Raw genomic sequence first — 20,016 nt, forward strand, 5'->3', positions numbered from 1 at the left:
TCAACATATCAGAAAGCCTAGTACATCGTAAACGCTGTATATGTTGGATTTATAAGGCATGGTATGTTGTATGTTTTATCATGGAGATCATGCCTCTTTATCGGATGAATACACATGTATACAAGTCGCTTCAGCGCTTGTTTCATCTGTTGAGTGAACACGCTAGCTGGTATCCTTTCACTGTACAAACTGCCATGTACACCGACACCTTAACTGTATACGACAGTGGTCTAGCCATGTGCATTCGTGGGGGAATACTCAACAAGGTAAATGTGCGCCGGTAGTTTTCTCTCTGTGTATTTCAACTCTAATCTTCGCTCACACTTTGATAATATCATTACATAGGTTTGCTGAATCGCGAAAATATATCATGGTATGAACATAAACGTATTTCTTTGTCGTCATGCACAGTTACTTGATTATCAGTCAATGGCATTTCTATTTTTAACACAACTCAGATAAATTGACAGAAGTTCCCATTTGGTGTTTTTCGTGTCTGGATATATGAATTCACGTCTGGTGTGATGAATGTATTACATGTCATGTAATTACGCAATATATGTAATATTTCTTCTTTTTAGCAGAATCATACATGATATACAAGTCAAAGTCCATTTCTTAAATATGCATCTGCATCTGCATCCATATGTGACACATTTGCTGGTGTTCGCGAGATCACTCGGATTTTTCGGGTCCTACAACAATAAATTATGTCAGGTCTTTGAATGGCATTTAGAAGTGATATACACAATGAAGAGAATTTTATGGATGTCAACTTCTTTATATGAGGAACACAACGTTTTTGAGAATATACTTACTTTATCATCAGGTGAAATTATTTTACTTGATGAAAAAGTGAGTATACCATTTCACCTGATGAAGGTGTAAGTATATACTTCGAAAAGTTGTGTGCCTCATAATAAAAAAGTTGACATCCATAAAATTCACTTCCTTAATAAGTTATGTCACCTGACAATGTTGTTCAATGCCCTTCTGGACGAGGCCACACCTGATTTCATTTCACATATCCCTAACTGTGTGTGTCAGTGTGTAAACACACCCCAACGTTGTGGAAGTGTTATATAATAGATCTATCCTAGAGTACATATTAGCAGTCACATTTTAAATTTTTTTTCGAAGGAAAATAATTATAGGACACGATTTTATATTGCATAATTAGATGGGATTAGACAGAAAGTCCCTCTAATTCATGTTATACATGTAACGGGTACTGTTGTGGTAGACAATTGTCACTGGACTGTTCTCCTGAGATCAAGAGTGTCCCCGAATAACATTGCAGTAATATTAGAAAAATTGGTAAAAGTTAATAGTTTTATTTTGTCCCTTCCCCGTTTACATTAATTGAAAACACATCTTATCATAACGAAAGGCAGTCTCCATTTCGTTGCACATTTCTGGACAATAAGAAAGTTTACTTTAATGGTCTTTTTGTTTAAACTGTGCAGTTTTGGTATAAATGAAATATTATTGCGACAGTTGCACACACTATACAAGTCAATGAGGTGCTGTGTTGTATTCGCGGTTTTACCTCAGGTTGATGTTAAACAAACCTTAAGTCCAACTTTCTATCGGTCTGGCTGATAACACTGTATACGTATCAATGACTCTGTATTCAATTGGTGACCTAGGGCGTGACTTGTGTCTTCCATGGGATAATACACCAGTATCATGTTAGCAGACGGTACCAGGTACAAGGCAGCTCGCCCAGCGAACTGAAGTGTCTGCTCAATGTCACAGGCATATATGCCGATAGAAGGCATTTGAAATCTAATGCAAACGAAAGGGGTTACTGTTTGCAAATATTCGCAAGTCTGTTTGTCAAGAAGTGTATCTAGGTACACACAAGTAGCTCCTAAACAGGACGTGATCTATGCTGGATTGCTTTTCAGTCACCACGTGCCCATCTAGTAGGATTCTTCGGAAGAGGTTATGTGAAGATTTCAGTAATGGGCATTCAGTGTGTTTGTGCGTAGATCGTGTCGAGGAAGGAAATGTGTCGCAACAAACAGCAACTGGCGTCAAAGGAGGTTACCATAGAGACCATAGACATTAGGAAGTGTCACCCAGCAATCAATCGTGACACCAGAACATACCGCTATCAGAGATCCACCAAGACACGGTATATGCGACACGTATTGACATATCGAATGTGCCAACAAACGTTTTAGAATCAGTTGAATGTGAAAATGAATTCAATACTATTATTTCACAGCTTGAGGGGTCAACTTGTGACCTAGACCAGTGAGCAGAGAGATTGACGAATCTGGTGCAGAGAGAGATGCTCACTAAGTTAAAACCACGTTCTCTTGTTGTTTGTGGTGGCAAGAATAATAATGAGCGTTGTGGAATGATTTGTGGAGGCAGGAGTAAAGAAAAAGACTTGGTGGAATGATGCGGTTGTGTGTTTTGGAACGAATGTGTGAGGCAGAGACAAAGCCGTATGGATGGGTTGTGTGTTATGGAACGAATGTGTGAGGCAGAGAGAAAGTCGTGTAAGAAAGACTTGGTGGAATGATGGGTTGTGTGTTATGGAACGAATGTGTAAGGCAGAGAGAAAGTCGTGTAAGAAAGACTTGGTGGAATGATGGGTTGTGTGTTATGGAACAAATGTGTGAGGCAGAGAGAAAGTCGTATAAGAAAGACTTGGTGGAATGATGGGTTGTGTGTTATGGAACGAATGTGTGAGGCAGAGAGAAAGTCGTGTAAGTGTAGAAGTCTTGGAATGAGAGAGTGTATCTAAAGCACTGTTTTGTGAGAAAGCGCAAACTATTTGACAAAGGGGTGCAAGCTGCAAAACGAGCGTACGTGCGACCGGAAAGTTAACGTTTGGATGAGATGTGTGATAACAATGATAGAGAGTTATGGACGAAGATGGGTAAGATTGGTGTTGGTGGTGAAAGGAGAAAGCAGATCCCTATGAAAGAGTATAGGCAAGATGGGAGTGTGTCTGAAAACTATGCGAATGTTTTAGATAAATAGAGGAATGACTACTGTGAATTGTTGAATGGAAATACTGATGTGCAACATTGTGCCCCGATGTGTGATAATGATCATGAATCTGACAAGATGCTAGTGTTGTTTGACGCTAAGATTACTCTGTTTGAGGTTACGGCAGCAGTGGATAGAAGCCACAACAACAAGGCGCCTGGTGTTGATGGTATCCCTAGTGAGTGCCTAAGTCACAAAGTGTTATCATTGCATACATCATATTTTCAATGTTTGTTTTAATACAGGGAAAACTCCTGCAACCTGGGGTAAAGGTCTCATAAAATCCAATACCCAAATGTTCAACTTTAGATCCTATGGATCCTGTGTCATATCGGGGTTTGACCCTTACCACCTCTATGTACAAACTGTATTGTAACGTGCTGAATAATCGTTTACAGTCCTGGGTGGACTCTACTTAGGAGATAAACACTGTATGTTTATCTCCATTCCACCATAACCGATTTAACATCGAACTTCCTCGTCCTGCGGAAGACACTGCGTAATCCGGCATGGGATGAGAGGCGAATTGAACTCGTCTGATAAAGGAGTGGTACGTTCGTTCGTATTTTTTTTAACATTTCAACATAAAAAGTATTCTGTCCAAAGAAAACAATCTACTGTTTATTCAATGCAATAATGTAACACCTAAGAGCTTGGTTTTTATAATAATAACCCCACAAGTCCCAAACCAACCTATTGTTTTGTGTGCCGTATTACTGTACCCCCCTGGCCACAATATAATGGAATCGTCTGACCTACTTATTTTCTTGGAAGTAGACAGTTTCGCAACAGTTTGAAATGGCGGACGAGCCAGTGTTTACATTTTGCGAAAGGTTGAAATTCGAAGTGACAGTGGAAAATACTTGACTGACTGTCGAACCTGAACCCTGCAGAATCTAAGTATAGGTCCTTTTCTGATCGACCTATAACCTGTAACCAGGGATACTCTACAACCGTCAACCTTAACTAGGTCAGTGACCTTGATCGGGGTTAGCCTAATGGCGGCCATGTTTGTTTACAAACAATGCAAACGATTGTTTTGGGTGTTTTTTTTAAAGATTATATAATTTTAAAAGACTATTATTTATAACGCAATTTTATTGCAAAATAATAACGTCTAATAACAAAATTAAGACTTTTATGTTGTTGTTTTTTTAAATCTCGGAATGTGTGATTACAGCACGTTCTAATTATGAAACGGTAAAAGTTGTCAATGAACTTGGATCATGAAAAGTAGTTCCGTCAACCAATCATATTTCTTCTCTGCCTAGCTGACCAATCCACGTTGAGAATCACCGAAAAGCACATGTGCGATTATCACAAAAATAATCACCTGTGTATCCTAGCCCGTATGGGTAATACAATGGTGTCGTCTCAGGACGCCGACCTTTCGATTTTCCACTAGTCTCAGGACGCCGACCTTTCGATTTTCCACTAGTCTCAGGACGCCGACCTGCTGTTTCCTTTGAAGGTTAGGTTCTGATTAGGCGTAATTAGGGTTGCGGATAATCTACTCTAGGTGTTTGAATAAGGTGAACTCGTCGCACTAGGTGAACATATCGCAGTGGAACGCAGTGGAACCACCACAACTCAGATGGGCCAAGAACCAACAACAACAAACTGGTCCAGTACGCTGCTGGCCAGAAGCGTCCGTCCAAGAAGAAAAAAATACAGGGACTTGGAGCCACGACTGGATGACATCCGTCACCAGCTCAGACAAGGGACACTGTCCGTGAGACAGTTTGCTGATTCAGCATTCCACCTGTTGCATTTGGGTTAAAATCTGTGGATCAATCTCTGTGAACAAAATGTGTGCTATATGTATCATGAATACGCAGCGGATATGCGATGTATTTGATAAAAAATTCACGTATTTATTTGTGTATATCATTGTAAACATAACCCCGTTAAAATCTGTCAACTGAGTTTGTTGATGAGTGCTTCAAGTATGGAAATAAACTGATAAAAATGTAAGCTGTTGTCTTCTCATTAGGTGTGCTCTCATCCGCATAACCCGGATTATCCTCTTCTAACAACTCGTTGATCCTTCATTGTCCTCGTAATCCTTTATTAATTGACAAAATGACGCCGATATTTTGTTTCCACTCAGCCGTGCAGTTTGGTCGAAAGGTCGGCGTTATGAGCCTGAACCAATACAATAGTCTCCCATAACCCTAAAAGGGTCGCTCACTTTTATGTTATATTTTATAAGTATGTTTATATATGTATCTTTTGTGAGGTGAGACTGAAATTTAAAAAAATCTGTGTCTACTTGCCAAGCGCTCGTTTACCACGTGCATTTATAACTATCTACTTCATAGTTTTCATTCGCATGATAACTATACAGTTTATTGTGCCGTGTGCCTGGTGTTTGTCTCTGTGCCCGTTTACCAGAAATTCGACCTTCAGCGTGTTTGCATTTACTTGGCTAAACCTCAAACATTTATACACACGTCACGGTTGAGATCCTCGGATATTTTTCGCAGAAGATTATCAGAAAAATATACTTGAAAAAGGTAAAATTTAAATGTAGAGCATTTAATATTCTAAGCCTTACAATCGTGTTTGCATTTTTTTAATGCTATAACGCGTTCGTCACAGTGACTGTAGCTGAACGGCATTATAATAGACAATTGTGCCAGACGCAGACATGGTGGACAAATAACCCGTATGTTGTCTCCTCATGTCGTAATGGTGCATCAGTCGTCATGTAGAGTCTTCACAGAATGGGATGTGAAATCCATTCTTTTGATCCAAGGTATAATTTGTCATGCTATACTTAATGGCCTGGTTTATCTTTCTTTATCGACATAACCGCGCAGTTTGTCACTACGATAGGTGGTGCACTCAACTCCGCAGTCGTACCAGGTATATTTCTATCTTTAGTGGTAGCACAATGTTATGACATACAGCCATATACGCTGACGAGGTCCTATAACGAAACGACTGTAGAATTTGCTGTATTGACATAGCGATCTTCATTCAATACTATTGTCATTCCTCCGTTATAGTTTGTACTTGACTGCCCTCCCACCCCAAATCCTTACACGTAAACACACACAACGTCTTCTACTGCTCGGTGGTAATTTTTTATGGGACAATCTATTTACGATGTTAATGTGAATGTGTACTTCTTTCCAAACCGGTGAATAGGTACGTAAGCTCGTGATGTAAGTCTTTTAGATTTTGTGTAGTTCTGACATGTTCCTACAACGCAATGTTTGATTAACACATAACGTCTCAACATAACATCGCAGTCTAGACTCAAAATGACTTTCACCATCTTATTGTTTACATAAATGTACGTGTATCCATTATTTTTAGAAATTACAGATTTAAGTAGGTGGGCATCTTTGCTCAACAGGGATCATACCAACACAAAGTCATGACGTGCCGATACAAGCTCTCACCCTACATTAATGCTTTTACTTGTGTAAAACAGTACCTGTCATATTCTCAGTTTCAAATACATTTAGACAAGTTAAGTGAGGCGACGTTCGGGTTCAATAGGCCGTGAAATCAAGATAGGATAATGCAGTTTCTCAGCTGTTTACATCCTTGTCAATCTGAAACCAGCCACAGGCTGTACATGCATTCATCTTAAGTTGTAAACTTCATTAAACCGTCATACTGCGAGCATTTCTCATTTACCTTCAGCAAAATCTTAATCAATCTATTTTTATTTTTCTCTGGAAAATACTATCACATTACCAACAGTAGTAACATATGAAGTTAAACTGCAATGTACGTACTGAATTATATTATAACTGAATTACTTTTAATGCATGTACATGCATCGTCGCCTTCTGTACAGAGCACACATCTCAAATCCAGACTGCGTCCTACTCACTGTTCACTGACCACCATCAAACAATCTTGTCATTCAGTACTAACACAGGAATACTGGGCAATTTCTACAAAACAATGGCGGGTTCAAATCGAAATCAGATGAATGATATCCAGGCTCTGTCCCCACAAAGAAACACATCAAGGTGAGGTGAGATGAAATGGGTTTTAACGACGTACTTAAGAATATTTCGCTCATAATATTATGACGACGTGCATGCGTGTGTATGTGTGGCTGCATGTACTAGCCCACACTTCAGCTGGTTTTATAGTGCTAGCTCACTTAGATACCATACGGCAGTTAAGCATGAATACCCCACTCAGACACATTATAGTGTATCAGCCTTTCTGTTGTGTTTCTGTTTACCTGTTAAAAATTGTCAATCTTTGGCGCTAAAGCTGTTTACAATCACACAAAGATGACGTGTTGGAAAGACATAGTTTATTTGTATTGTTTTTACCGCAGCTACATGAGTCCAATATTCTCAAAATCACCTATGCGTTTCATTTTTGTTGTTGTTGTTGAAGAGTGTAATGTGAGGATTGTTGGTTATTTCATAATGACAGGTTCATGTAAGCCCTACCAAACGTCCCTACCATCCTGTCCCATATAGAAACTAGCTGCATACGGGTGTAACAATGGCGACTGATCGTTGTGACCCCAATACAAGGGCGACACAGCCAGGCTACAGAGCTATTTATTTCACTGCTATGGGTTGCACATAGACCCAGCATTGCCTACAGCAGTGTTCGGTCGGATTACATACCAAATGATAACCTATGTCGTCAAAGGATATTTGTTCGAAATACCCGCCTTGCCCGGAATGATCTCAGTGGGAGGATGTTGCCATGATACTCCGATTGCGTTTCTCTTCATATGCATCGTGTTGACCAGTTAAAGGAAAGTGCACCCACGTTTGGTGGTGGCTGGAAATGAACAAGGGTGTGATGTATGTGATGTCATATACCATAATCTGCCGGCGATATCTCGCCCAGAGCCGTGAAATGGTGCTTTGGTGAACATTCATGCGTCGGGCAACTGCACGTTGAGACTGGCCAGCTTCAAGCAAACCATTGGCGATATGACGGTTGGCTTCACTTAGACGTGGCATTTTGCGTTCGTCAACAATATTCCAAATACAATGAATAATCGACAGACAGCGATCAACCTTTTATATCCATCATTGAGACTATCTGATCCCCAACTTTCACGTGCATTGCATGTGAATTGTGTATTCTGTGACACTACACGCCGAAATTGAAAATCATGTTGTTAAATACGGGTATTTTACGGATGGTGCGTTTTGTTGTGATGTTTCAAAACATAAACACCATAGGACTCATAAACCTTTTGTTAAAATTAATCACGTTTTAATTCATTGCTACATGAAATTGCTATTTTCATGATGCGTTTCCTTTTTGGGAGAGTATATGTGTTGCGAGATAGGTATTATTTGTATTTCGCTGTTGGAGAAGGGTTCACATCTAAAGATATAGGAAAACTCATTTCCAACATCGTTAGCGTTACACAGATTACACAATCGTTCTGTTTTTGGAATTGAATGCCATCGGCCGGTTGGAATTGATAGATTATTGTTACAGGTTTAGTTTTGATATAGGAAACTATATATCTTTGGATAAGTATAAGAAATTTTCAAAGCATAACTTATCTCTAAAACATTTATAAAACTGACATTTAGAACTATTGCAAATTTTGTAAAAATGATCATCAATGACGTGGGGAAATTGTGGGGGGGTTGAGATTCTGATAAACCACAGGTATTAAGTATTTTTGTAACAAAAACACCCACGGCCAAAATTATACAATAACATGAAGCTTAAATATACTATGATAAATTTCAATAATTTTTTTTTGGAATTTATGTTGAAAATAAATGCTGTGCTTAAAGCTAACACTGTCCCTTGTCAGATCATCCCAATAGTCGACCCATGGTAATAAACAACATAATATCCCTTAAAGAACCACTAAACTTTGTTTTTTTGTTACTCTTTTAACCATTACATATGAAAGATTTGTGGTTATTCTTATGCGGAACACCAAATTTATTCTTTAAAAACTTGTGGTTAATTAATACCGAGCGATTAAAAGTGGCCAAAAAGTCGCCTGCTTCCCTCTCGCCCGCCAACGAAACCACAGACAGGTTACGTAACTCTGTCGCCAGAGCACTGCAGTGACGTCATATGAGGAACGATTTTCAGTTAGTTGTATAGAAAGTGTGTAGCACGCTTATCATTTTGATGATTTCTCGACATCAACGACGACATGCCGAATCGTTGCTTTGTCGTCAATTGCTCCTAGGGGTCGGGTGATGGTGTCACCATGCACAGATTTCCACAGGACCCCACAGTTCGTGCTAAATGGGTTATGTTTGTGAGTGCGAAGCGAGCGTTGTGGAAGCCTGAAACGATATCTTACTTGTGTTCAGATCGCTTCACGGAAGTTAAAGAATCAAAACTACTTACTAGTTGTAGTAAAATGTGTATATGATTGATGACCATAAAGATTTTCCATGACACAACTTGTAACATAACGATTTCTTCCTCGGAAGTGGGAGATGGTCGAAGTAACAATAATATTGTAAGTGGTATTATATTGACACCCACCTCGCTGCCAGGAGAGAAATTGTTATGTTATACGCTATGTCATGCAAAATCCCATTGGCTATCAATAAAATACATATTTCACTACCAGTAGAAAGTAGTTTTGATTTTGTAACTCGGTGAAAACAAACCTAAATAGCATTTATCCTCAGACTGGCGGATGTTCGCGACAGGGCGCCGCCATTTTTGAAAATCGTAGAGTCTGTTAGAATTAATGAGATTATAGTTTGTTTTCATCAAGTTAGAAAATCAAAACTACTTTCTACTCGTAGTTAAATATGTATTGGAATCATAACCAAACGGATTTTGCATGACACAACTTATAACATAACGATTTCTTCCACGGAAAGGAGGCGGGGGTCGAAGTCACAATACTGCGCGATAAATTTCTTGCTACATTCACATGGTTAATGTCCACTCACCAGTATGTAGATACTAGTCAATGTGCGTCTTTATATTTGGTCTTATAATCTTAAATAGTTTATTATCATACTTGTATGCATTTTGAAACTAAATACAAAGCAGACGATCTGCTGATACTTATATTGAATTTATAACAGAACTGTAATATCTAGACATGTTATAGTTTGCCAATGTGAATCATAATTCGCACACACACCCTAGTGTATGTTGTCTGTTTCATTACACTTCCCTGCGAAAACAATGATTCTGTTGATATGCTACGACAAATGAATAAAAACAAAAAGCAAATATTAAAATTAAAACAGATTAAAGTTATAGGAACAATGTCAGGCTATTACCTTGTTCGAGGAAAGTATCCATCAATATCCATAAAACTGTTCCAAATGATGTGTCTTTTAACAGTTTAATATACGAAAAAGTGATAAATCTTTTCAGGTATTGGTGTATAGTCTCATTGGTCACCCAAGATAGCACACCTGGCAACTAATTGCATAATGTCCGCCTTTCTTTAAAAGCAGTAATTTAGTTAGCCAATAATGGGCAATCAATCAATCAATGTATTGCCGGTTAATCCTTTGAAAGAAGGACGTTGTTTTTACGCAGACACCGACACGACAGAGTGTATTCAGTATAGATTAGTAAATCTACATACATAAACACTACCTTTTGACAATTCCGCTGTGTAAGATAAAAGTAATTAATCAATCAGCGTGTTATCGGTTAATCCTTTGATCGATGTTTATAATGTTGAATATTTACTCCAGACACAAGAAATGCCAAATGGGAACCTTTGTCGGGTAATCTAAGTGTTATACCTGTTATAAATTCTCTAACTGACCATCAAGTGAACGATGACAAATAACATGTGCAGGCTTATACCACCTAACACGGGTTACAACAAGGGAGTATTAATTGCTGTATTGCATGTGGAAACTTATGGGCCGACACTGTTTTGAGAATATAAACAGATTTTTAAATGACATGATTAAATATCGAGGTAAAAAAACACAGAAATGGAATCAATTTGGATCAGTCATTATACAAATAGGGCCTAACGACACCAATCGATTTTGACAGAATCGTCTATGAAAACAAGTTTTAACTCGGAAACTAGGCAAAGCAGGAGACAAAATTAAATGACAGTCGATTGTGAGAACATATAGCTTTCATTTTCCACAACAATTGTCACGATTTCATGTTTATACAAGCCTGTAAACAAGATAATTTACCCCCTAAAATGTAGATGAATTCTGCATCGGCCCTCAAAGCTATTCCTCATATGACGTCACAGAGATGCGCCGCTCTGATTGGTTGAAATTTCGTTCGCGGGTGAGAATTGTGCACTGTTGTCAAAAAGGTCGATTTAAGTCAATTAAAGGTCGAAATGAGTAGTTTTAATGACGGGGTTTCATTTATAACGATGCCAGTTAGTGCTTTATGTATTTGCACCCCCTAGGGTTTATGTGATCTTTAAGACCCCACTACAGAACTCATCACTGTCATGCAAACAATACACAGTATTTAAATAACGGGGGGCAGTTTCCTTAAGCGCTGTAATTAGACCTGTAGAGTGCGTTCAAATGGTATGCCAGTAACCTATTATCGTAGGTGGGAATCCCAGCTTACACTGTTTGAGAGGTTTTAGGAGTTGTGACAAGTCTTTTTGGATGATCAACTTGTTTATTGTGCAATAGATACTGAGTGAGATTTAAGCAGTGTCCATCAATATGACAGCAAGGGACCCAGGACTTCGATCGGTTTCAACATTTAATCACCTGCCCGACAAACTATAACCACTGGACTACTACATCCACCAATTCAGTATAGAAAGGTCCTCTGTTAGAAGTCAGTATTAGGGCTGATAGGCTTAATATCAGTGCGCCATGCGTCTTTGTGCCTCGGCATGAGTACCACAGCACTACAATTAACGACTAAAACCAACAGCAATACGGGGATTTTCATACATGTTCAAGTGTGCGTTTCGTATTGCTATATGGTGGTAATATTTCAGCTACAGTGAAACCCCTTTAATCCGGACAGTATTCAATAAAACGACCTTCATTCAATTTGGATTAACAAATCTAATTCCCGTATTCAATGTCGATGCATTAAGTGCGAGCTTGGTCCACGAAAATGTACAATTACACCGACCGATTGACGAATGATGGGTATGGAGTTAAATCCGCTTGTGTGTTCCAATGTTATTGGTAAACATGGTACGGACTCGACGGAATTCGGGCTGGGACACAACGCTGGGACATCCAGACTGTAGTGGTGGTGTGTTTGAACATTGTAGTATACGGCGTGCAAACGTCACTCCTGTATGACTGACAATACACCACTGAGGTAGATGCAATACATACGAGGTACCGATCACTGTAGTTTCTACAGGCGCAAAGTATTTGCTCACTTCATTTCATATTTATATTCTGGGACAAGTTGTTTTGTTGTGTGTTTTTGTTTGTTTTTTGTTTGTTTGTTGTTGAACGTCGTACTCAGCAATATTCCAATTTTATGGCGGCAGTCTGGATATAATCGAGTTTGGACCAGACAATACAGTGATCAACAGCACGGGCATCGATCTACGCAATTGGGATACGATGATATGTGTCAACCAAGTCAGCCAGCCTGACCACCAGATCCCGTTAGTCGCAAGTTGCTGAAGATCAATTCTTACCAGGATCTCAACAGGCCCAGTATAAGATAATATTGAATCAATAATGAATTTTCTAATTTTAAACAATGTATTATAAACATTTTTTTGTAACAAAACGTGTGCATCTGGATTGGTAAATACGGTTTATATAATACCACTCCAGATATCATACAATGTCAGTAATTATGATTTACAGTCACGGACAAGTATTATTGTGTATGAATCAGTTAGACGTTAGCAAAGGTCAGGTTCTCTTTAAAATGCAGAAATCAGGTCGAGATTAACTTCTCAACATAACAGAACCAAATCAACAGAAATGATATTTGACATCAGGCGGAGACCAGATAATGCATATGCATTTGTCAATATGTCGTTCTCACTGAGTCATTTCAAGGTGGATAAAAAAGGTTTTTTCCAAACCCTCAGGGTCTAGCCCACAGAAATGCCGCCTCAGTAACATGAGCATATAGTAACACCAGTGAGTGTGTTGATTTAACCTCACTTCCGGCTTTTTGTCAATACAGGAGGAAATATTAAAAAGTCGAGGAGAAAGTAGACGTGGGTAAAACATACCGATGATGTGCCGAGGAAAAGAAATGGTCATAATCGGGATAAATCTGGGATTCGAACTCAGAACTCCGCTAACTGTATAACCCGTACCCTAGGAGTGGCAGTTCCGCAGATATCACAAATCAATCAAAGAAAAATAAAATAAAACAGAAAAAATAAATCAAATCAGAGTTTTCACATTCATATCTCACTAATTTGAAAACATTGCTCGTCGGTAATAAAATTTTACGACAGAGCAACGATTTACTATGGTTGTTATTTCACTGGTATAAGGAACAGACCTCCTGAATCTCAGGGTGGACATCCACATACAATTCAGCCATCACTCAGTTTTCAGTACATCTGAACTGACAGCTGCTTTCTGTTGAGGCCACCATTTCATTGAGATACAGTCGGGAGATGATGCAATCACGGGAAGCCTCGAGATTGCGACACTTTTTGTTAATGTAAGTGGGCGCGGTATGCTTAGGGCATGACATTTTTTATGTGTTTCACGTAGCCACCAAATTCTGAAGATGGGTCGGTCGGTCGGGAAAAAAACAACAAAAAAACAAACTTAATAAAGACAAAATTATCCGAATAATGTTCTTGATTCTTATTTATTGTAATTCTTATAAATACAATTTCTCGCGTTCTTTAGACTTAAGGCAGCGACTGATTTAAGCATTTTAATGACGAGGCGGTACGTTTTAGGTCCGAGTCGGCGGCGTTGGAATGAAAAACAGTTTTGTTTTTTTGTTTTTGTTTTGTTGTTGTTGTTTTTGTGGTTTTTGGTGTTGTTTTCTTTGGGGAGGGGTTGACAATAAAATTAGGAGGGTCGGTCGGGCGATGAGAAACACAAAACATAAACATGCTGCCCTTAGAACCAACAGCGTGCATGGGTGCCCCCATACGAGGTATCCCAACGTGAACCATTATCATCAGTGTCCCTAGACCATAAAGAGAGTCAGGGTGTTGTGAACTCATTTCAGAAGGTGGTTCGACATCATTTCTAGAGACTCAGCTATTTCGTCACCCAGCTATTAAGTGAGGTAATGTTTTGTAACGCTGTAGTCAGATGAACAATGTACATCACGTCAGTATGCAGACAGTTTAATCTGAACACGATTATCTGGACTGTCTCCAGGACAGAACAATTAACAGTTCACGTCATTTGGGTAGTGAGGTACACAGGTGAACCTGACATACATCAGTACGTTCTGAGGACTAATTCAATCATCAAAACCCAATAGGTGCAAATCTTCACTTCAAGTTTTTAAATCGAATGTTCTTAATTGTTTGATCGGCATTCTAGAAGTTGAGTGAGTCAAAATTGAAACAAACAACCTTATGGATGACAACTTCTTGTTTATTGCATAGAGCGACGTTTCGATGCTGATACTTTATAAGTTGTATGCTTCTCTCGAGGGTAATAAGGTCTGATGTACGCCTCTTTGTAGCAGTGTCACCCGAGCCGGTAGGCGAAGGATGACACTGCTTACCAAGAGGCGTACATCAGACCTTATTACCTTCGAGAGAAGCATACAACGTATTTATCTTACCGTCATGTTAAATGTACAAAATATCATTTTATTTTATGTTAAAGATCGCTACCGACTATATGACATGCAAACTAAATGGCGTCTGCCTCTCGACTGTATCTTTAACATCAGTGAAACATATTCTGACAAGCATAAAACTGCTATACAAATTGTTAATTATGCTTAAGCTGAGTGTACAAACCACTCAATGTATAAAACGGTTATCTCCTATTTGACAGACACCCATTTGACAGACACTGAACTAGAAGGTTAATTAGGGTTACACCTACGGGTATAATGGAACAGTCCACTGTTTAGTGAGTAGAGCAGGGTGAGCCTGAAACAGGTTCGTTACTGAGAAGTTTGATTGTAGGTAAATAGAACTGTGTAATGTTTAAATGATAAATGATTTCTCTTCTCAAAATTGTTTTTACTATCAATTACTATCGAATATAAAAACAGGTTTGTCACTGAGAGGTTTGATTGTGTTTATTGATAGAAAAGACCCCTCCCAATAATAGCATATGCACAACAGAAGTTAACTGAGAAAACGTTTTGTGGGAGAGATATAGATATGTACATATTTGAAAACATTCTGATTTACAGTAAATGAGACACCTGCATTGCCAGGTAAGATACGATTAATACAAATCAGTGTTCTAATTTTAACAATACTTTCTAAAGATTGTAACAGTTTATGTCTTTGAGTAGTATACAATGTGCATTCAAGGAAGTAATGAAAAACATTCTCACATCCATGGCCACATTGACATGATGCGTCATATTTTAAATATTTATTCTAAATAAATCGTAATTAAGTGCACTCGTCATATATCTTAATACTGTGCGCAAAATATAATTTCTTTATTCCATATGAATAATATATTTAGGTTCACATTTGTCTTTATTTGATTTATTTGATACATCAGTGTCGCAATTTCTAAAAGATAAGCTAATGTTTTCAATATGATGATGCCGACTCCTGTTACACTAGAAGGTTAAACCGAAATGTTTGTGAAAAACTGTTTTCATATTGCAGCAATAAAAATTCAAATTACTGTCTTTTCGTCCATCTTTCAAAATAAATAATATAGCTTCAGTTTTAATACAAGACAAATCTTATGGATAACAACTTCTTGATTTATGTTATACATAAGATTTGTCTTGTATTACTACACCAACTTCTATAATAAATGCCTTTGAAGAATTTAGCTTCAGTTTGTTCCTGTGTTTTTATTTGGACTATTCCATAATAATGTGTTGGTAACAGGTAGTAGATAATCTGTTCACTGAACCGTAAATGTTGTTGTTTTAAGGTGTCTGTGAACTGGCTGTCTGCGTAATGAGAGGATACCTATAAAATAGCATAAATAAAGCAGTGAAAGTCGGTAAAATATATCTGTACAAAATGAACACAAAAACAGCTGATCGAACGGTTTTCGAACTCCTGGCAGGGTGACACGGAAATTTGTTAAACCGTCATTGACCAATGAAATTAAAATATTTTACATGGAGGTAAGATAAACACCGTTATCAAGCTGTGAAAGTTAATCTGTTTCTCAAAACATACTATGTTTCTATAATTTTCATCATTTTTGTGATCACTTTTAACTTGATAACGGTGTAAGAATCTACATCGAAACATCCCTCAAGAAGTTTTCATCCATTAAGTTGCTTGTTTCATTTTCGAATGCTCTTAACACGCTCAATGGACCCCAATCGTACAGAACCACCTGATGGTCAGTACAGGGTCAGTGGGCCAATACGAGATACATATGGTTGTGCCTTAACAATGCGGCTTTCGATCGTAATTATATTCCTTACAGAAGAGGAAAAGTATTTTAATAATGTGTCACACATTGCGTTTATAATGTAGAACACCATTGTGGAAACATTATAGGTAACTATTGCAAATAGACAGAGTGCTACCATCTCACTTCGTTAGAGGAGAGATCTAGTTTTCTTAGAACTGTGACATTCGTAGCCTGTATTTTAGGTGATCAATAATTAGATATGATTGTCATTAATTATGCACGTTTAAATTGGCATTGAACATTGAGTTATATTAACTGTTTAATAACATGATTTCATACATTATGTGGAGATGTGTTAATACACAACTCCTTGTTTACAAAGTGGCCTCATGCACCACGTCAGGGATGACACAGTTTCAGTAATGTAAAGATTCTGTTACATTTCTGGGTTGGGTCCCAGGACTGTGTGTACAGCGGAACAGTGGTCCACAACTTCCACAACCTCCACAACGTATCATCAACATGTTGGCAAGCGTCGTGACATCAATCATGTTTCGTTATTGGTGGTGAAAAAAAGCGTACCCATTTTAATAGTAAAGGTTTTATCTTTTGTGCGGTGTAGTCATTCGTCACTCCTTTCAGAAACTTTTCAAGGTGAAATCCACGCCTATTCCGCCTCACTTGACGATCTTAAAGCGACATGAGGGTGGAAACCAGTAGGAGGGTCAGATTTAATACGGGAAACATGACAATTGACTGAAGGGAATGTTATCTTTTTGGACACACCCTCCAGTATGTCGTGCAGTCAATGTAGAGACCTCGTTACCTCCTGGATGTATGACAAGACGTGGAATACGTCAATAGATGCCGTATACTTCGCTGGATATCTGGATTATACACCATCAGGTTATTGATGTCAATGTGTTATCGTACAGATGACCAGTTCAGCACCTGTTCAGTCAGTTCATCAATCGCATGTGGGCATATTATACTGCTCAAAAGAAGTTAGGAAAATATCTGTGTGTACAAGTGAACAATGGTAACATGGAAGATTCGGGTGTTCTCTAATCATTGATTTAATTATGTTTGTCTGGAGAAGTATATATTGTTACGAACTAGATACGTGGTCTGGTATTATTGATGAACATGTTCAGATATGTGGATACTCTCTACCAGAGTGACGCCAGTCGCAAATCGGTGACGTTGATCAGCTCGAGTGAGTATGGTTTTACGCCGCTTTTAGCAATATCATGGCGGGGGACATCTGAAATTATTCACACATTGTACCCGTGTAGGGAATCGAACCCGGATCTTTAGCTTGCCGAGCGGACGCTTTAACCACTAGGCTACCCCACCGCACCTTCATCAAACTAGGGAAGGTGTTAACATGTGAACAATTATTTCGAGGTAGATTTGGGGTGAGTATAGTTTTACGCCACTTTCAGCAATATTCCAGCAACATCACGGCGGGGGACACCATAAACGGGCTTCACACAATGTACCCATGTGGGGAATCGAACGCGGGTAGTCGGCGTGACGAGCGTACGCTATAACCACAATGCTACCCCACCGCCCCAGGGAGTTAAGACAGAGAGCATCAGCTTCAACAAATCCCGATGTGGTAAGGTCAGTTACATTATTGCCGAACTGAAGTACGCATTGCCAGTAATGTAACTCGCTGTCACAAATCAGGTGTTGGGTAGCTCGTACAATAACTGCTTGGTTATATTAAATCTGCACAACGTTGTGTCCAGCTTTGATGCGGCAAACTTACCGTTGTCTCGTGTGAAGCTTGATGACTTTTAGGTTGTGTGGAACTTCGGATAACTCGAAGTTTTAAAATGAGTCCTTTCAACTTCGAGTTTGACTGTAGCTGCCAGACAAGGGGCTAATCTAAGATTCGAACCAACGATAATGACTTTCCGACACGCTTAAATTGCATGACCATACACGTGGAACTATGGGGATGATCACAATTCACAGTCTGTATAAAGGGTACGTTTGGTTCATTTAATTTTTTTTACGAACGGAAGAAGCCTTTTGTACGGAAATCCTTCAGCGCCTTTCGTGTTATATGTTTTTCTTGAAATTTCAAGATACATGTTAAGTTAACATTTCAAGACAGTAATCTTGAAATTTTTAATATAAGAAGGAGGCATTTTAAGATGATTATCAACATTTGAACAAATATCTTGAATTTCAATTTTAAAAAATTAAAAAACACGAATGTGTTTCATATTTAAATGTTTTCGTGACATTTACATACAGCTATCTTCAAATTTGAAGATAATAAGTTGAACATTGAAGATATATACCAAGTTGAAATTTTAAGATAATGTTCATGAAATGTCAATATAGCGTCTTGAAACTTAAAAATCAATGACCCTAAAAGGCTTCCCTAAATATCTGTTGATAAATGGAATCAGTTTCCTTATACCCCAGCATACCTGAAAACATATTTTCCAGGGTTAATTTTAGCCCGGGATTCACAAGCTTATCACTCAGTTCACAAAAGCCCTCGAACAATAGACATCTTTACCTCTCCCATTCAGTTGGCCGCTCAGCTTGGGGTGCACTCAAGACTCAAGAAGTCCACTCGGTGACACGTCGACTGCAGACACTGACCTTGTCATCCTGAATATACCGATGAACTACCCACCACGCTAGTCTACAATGGGACGGCTTACTTCAGGGAAGCTTATCGTGTTTGTGTTCGCGGTGGCTTTGACGATACTTGTGCTAGTTTCCTTTCGGGACACCATATCTTCACGGAACCAAAAGGAAATTGATGAATTAGTTCATGCAGGTAAGTAAATACATGTTCCGTATTTCACCCGTTCCGTTGGGGAATTTAGATATATGCAAATACATCGTGATGTTAATTCCACGGCGGCCATGTTGCCGGGATCTGATTGGCATAATTTTGTAAAACGTCGGTGGATCTTGGTTGTTGACGTAATTGTAAATGTAAATCAGTAATTGTATACTTGGAAATTCATGCATTAAAATTTCGCGAACAATTGTCGTCTACCTTTCAATTTCGAAAATATATGATTCACACATATTATGTTGTTAGTTGTTCGGGTTTTTAAGTTTAACAGGAAATAACAAATTATGAATGGGGTGGGGAATTTGTCACAATGGAGGCCTCTATATACAGTTTTCTGCGCTTTTCTCCCAAAGGGTGTGAACGGTGTAAATTAACTCACCAGGGGAGGTAACCGCGTTTGAGGCAGAAAATAGTGATCTATATATAAAGGTTGAACTGGTGAGCAGTTATATTAAAACGTATCTGAGTTAATATCATATGTAAATAGCTTTATTTATTCCATTTGGGAAAGACTTCATTCTAGTCAAATCATATCACCTGGATATATATTCCTCATCCAATAAGGATGAGTTTTAACATGTTTCTTTAATTGTATCTGAACATACTGAGACATATTCAACTTCTAAAAATGCCACTCATAGGAATTTTTCTTTATCGTTAAAATATATGAATGAATGTTTATTTAGACCAAAGGTCAATCATTTGTACATTCAATAATGATTTAACATATGCACATGTGTATAACATTTCTCCCCCGCGCCACTCCCTCCCCCCCATGTCAGACCC

General features: G+C 38.5%; 1 protein-coding gene across 1 annotated transcript in view; it reads left to right on the top strand.

Moving 5' to 3' along the window:
- The first annotated feature begins 247 nt into the window (after positions 1-247).
- Positions 248-20,016, top strand: part of LOC124292212 (probable methyltransferase-like protein 24) — a 28,878-nt gene continuing 9,109 nt past the window's right edge. Inside the window, exons 1-2 of the mRNA XM_046729265.1 lie at positions 248-266; positions 18,953-19,206. Coding sequence (XP_046585221.1) covers positions 19,074-19,206 — 133 coding nt within the window. The 5' untranslated portion in view covers positions 248-266; positions 18,953-19,073. The remainder of the gene's footprint in view (positions 267-18,952; positions 19,207-20,016) is intronic.

The sequence above is a fragment of the Haliotis rubra genome, unplaced genomic scaffold (assembly GCF_003918875.1).
Source record: "Haliotis rubra isolate DU_JTF1 unplaced genomic scaffold, ASM391887v1 Scf51, whole genome shotgun sequence".
Taxonomy (NCBI): Eukaryota; Metazoa; Mollusca; class Gastropoda; order Lepetellida; family Haliotidae; genus Haliotis; species Haliotis rubra.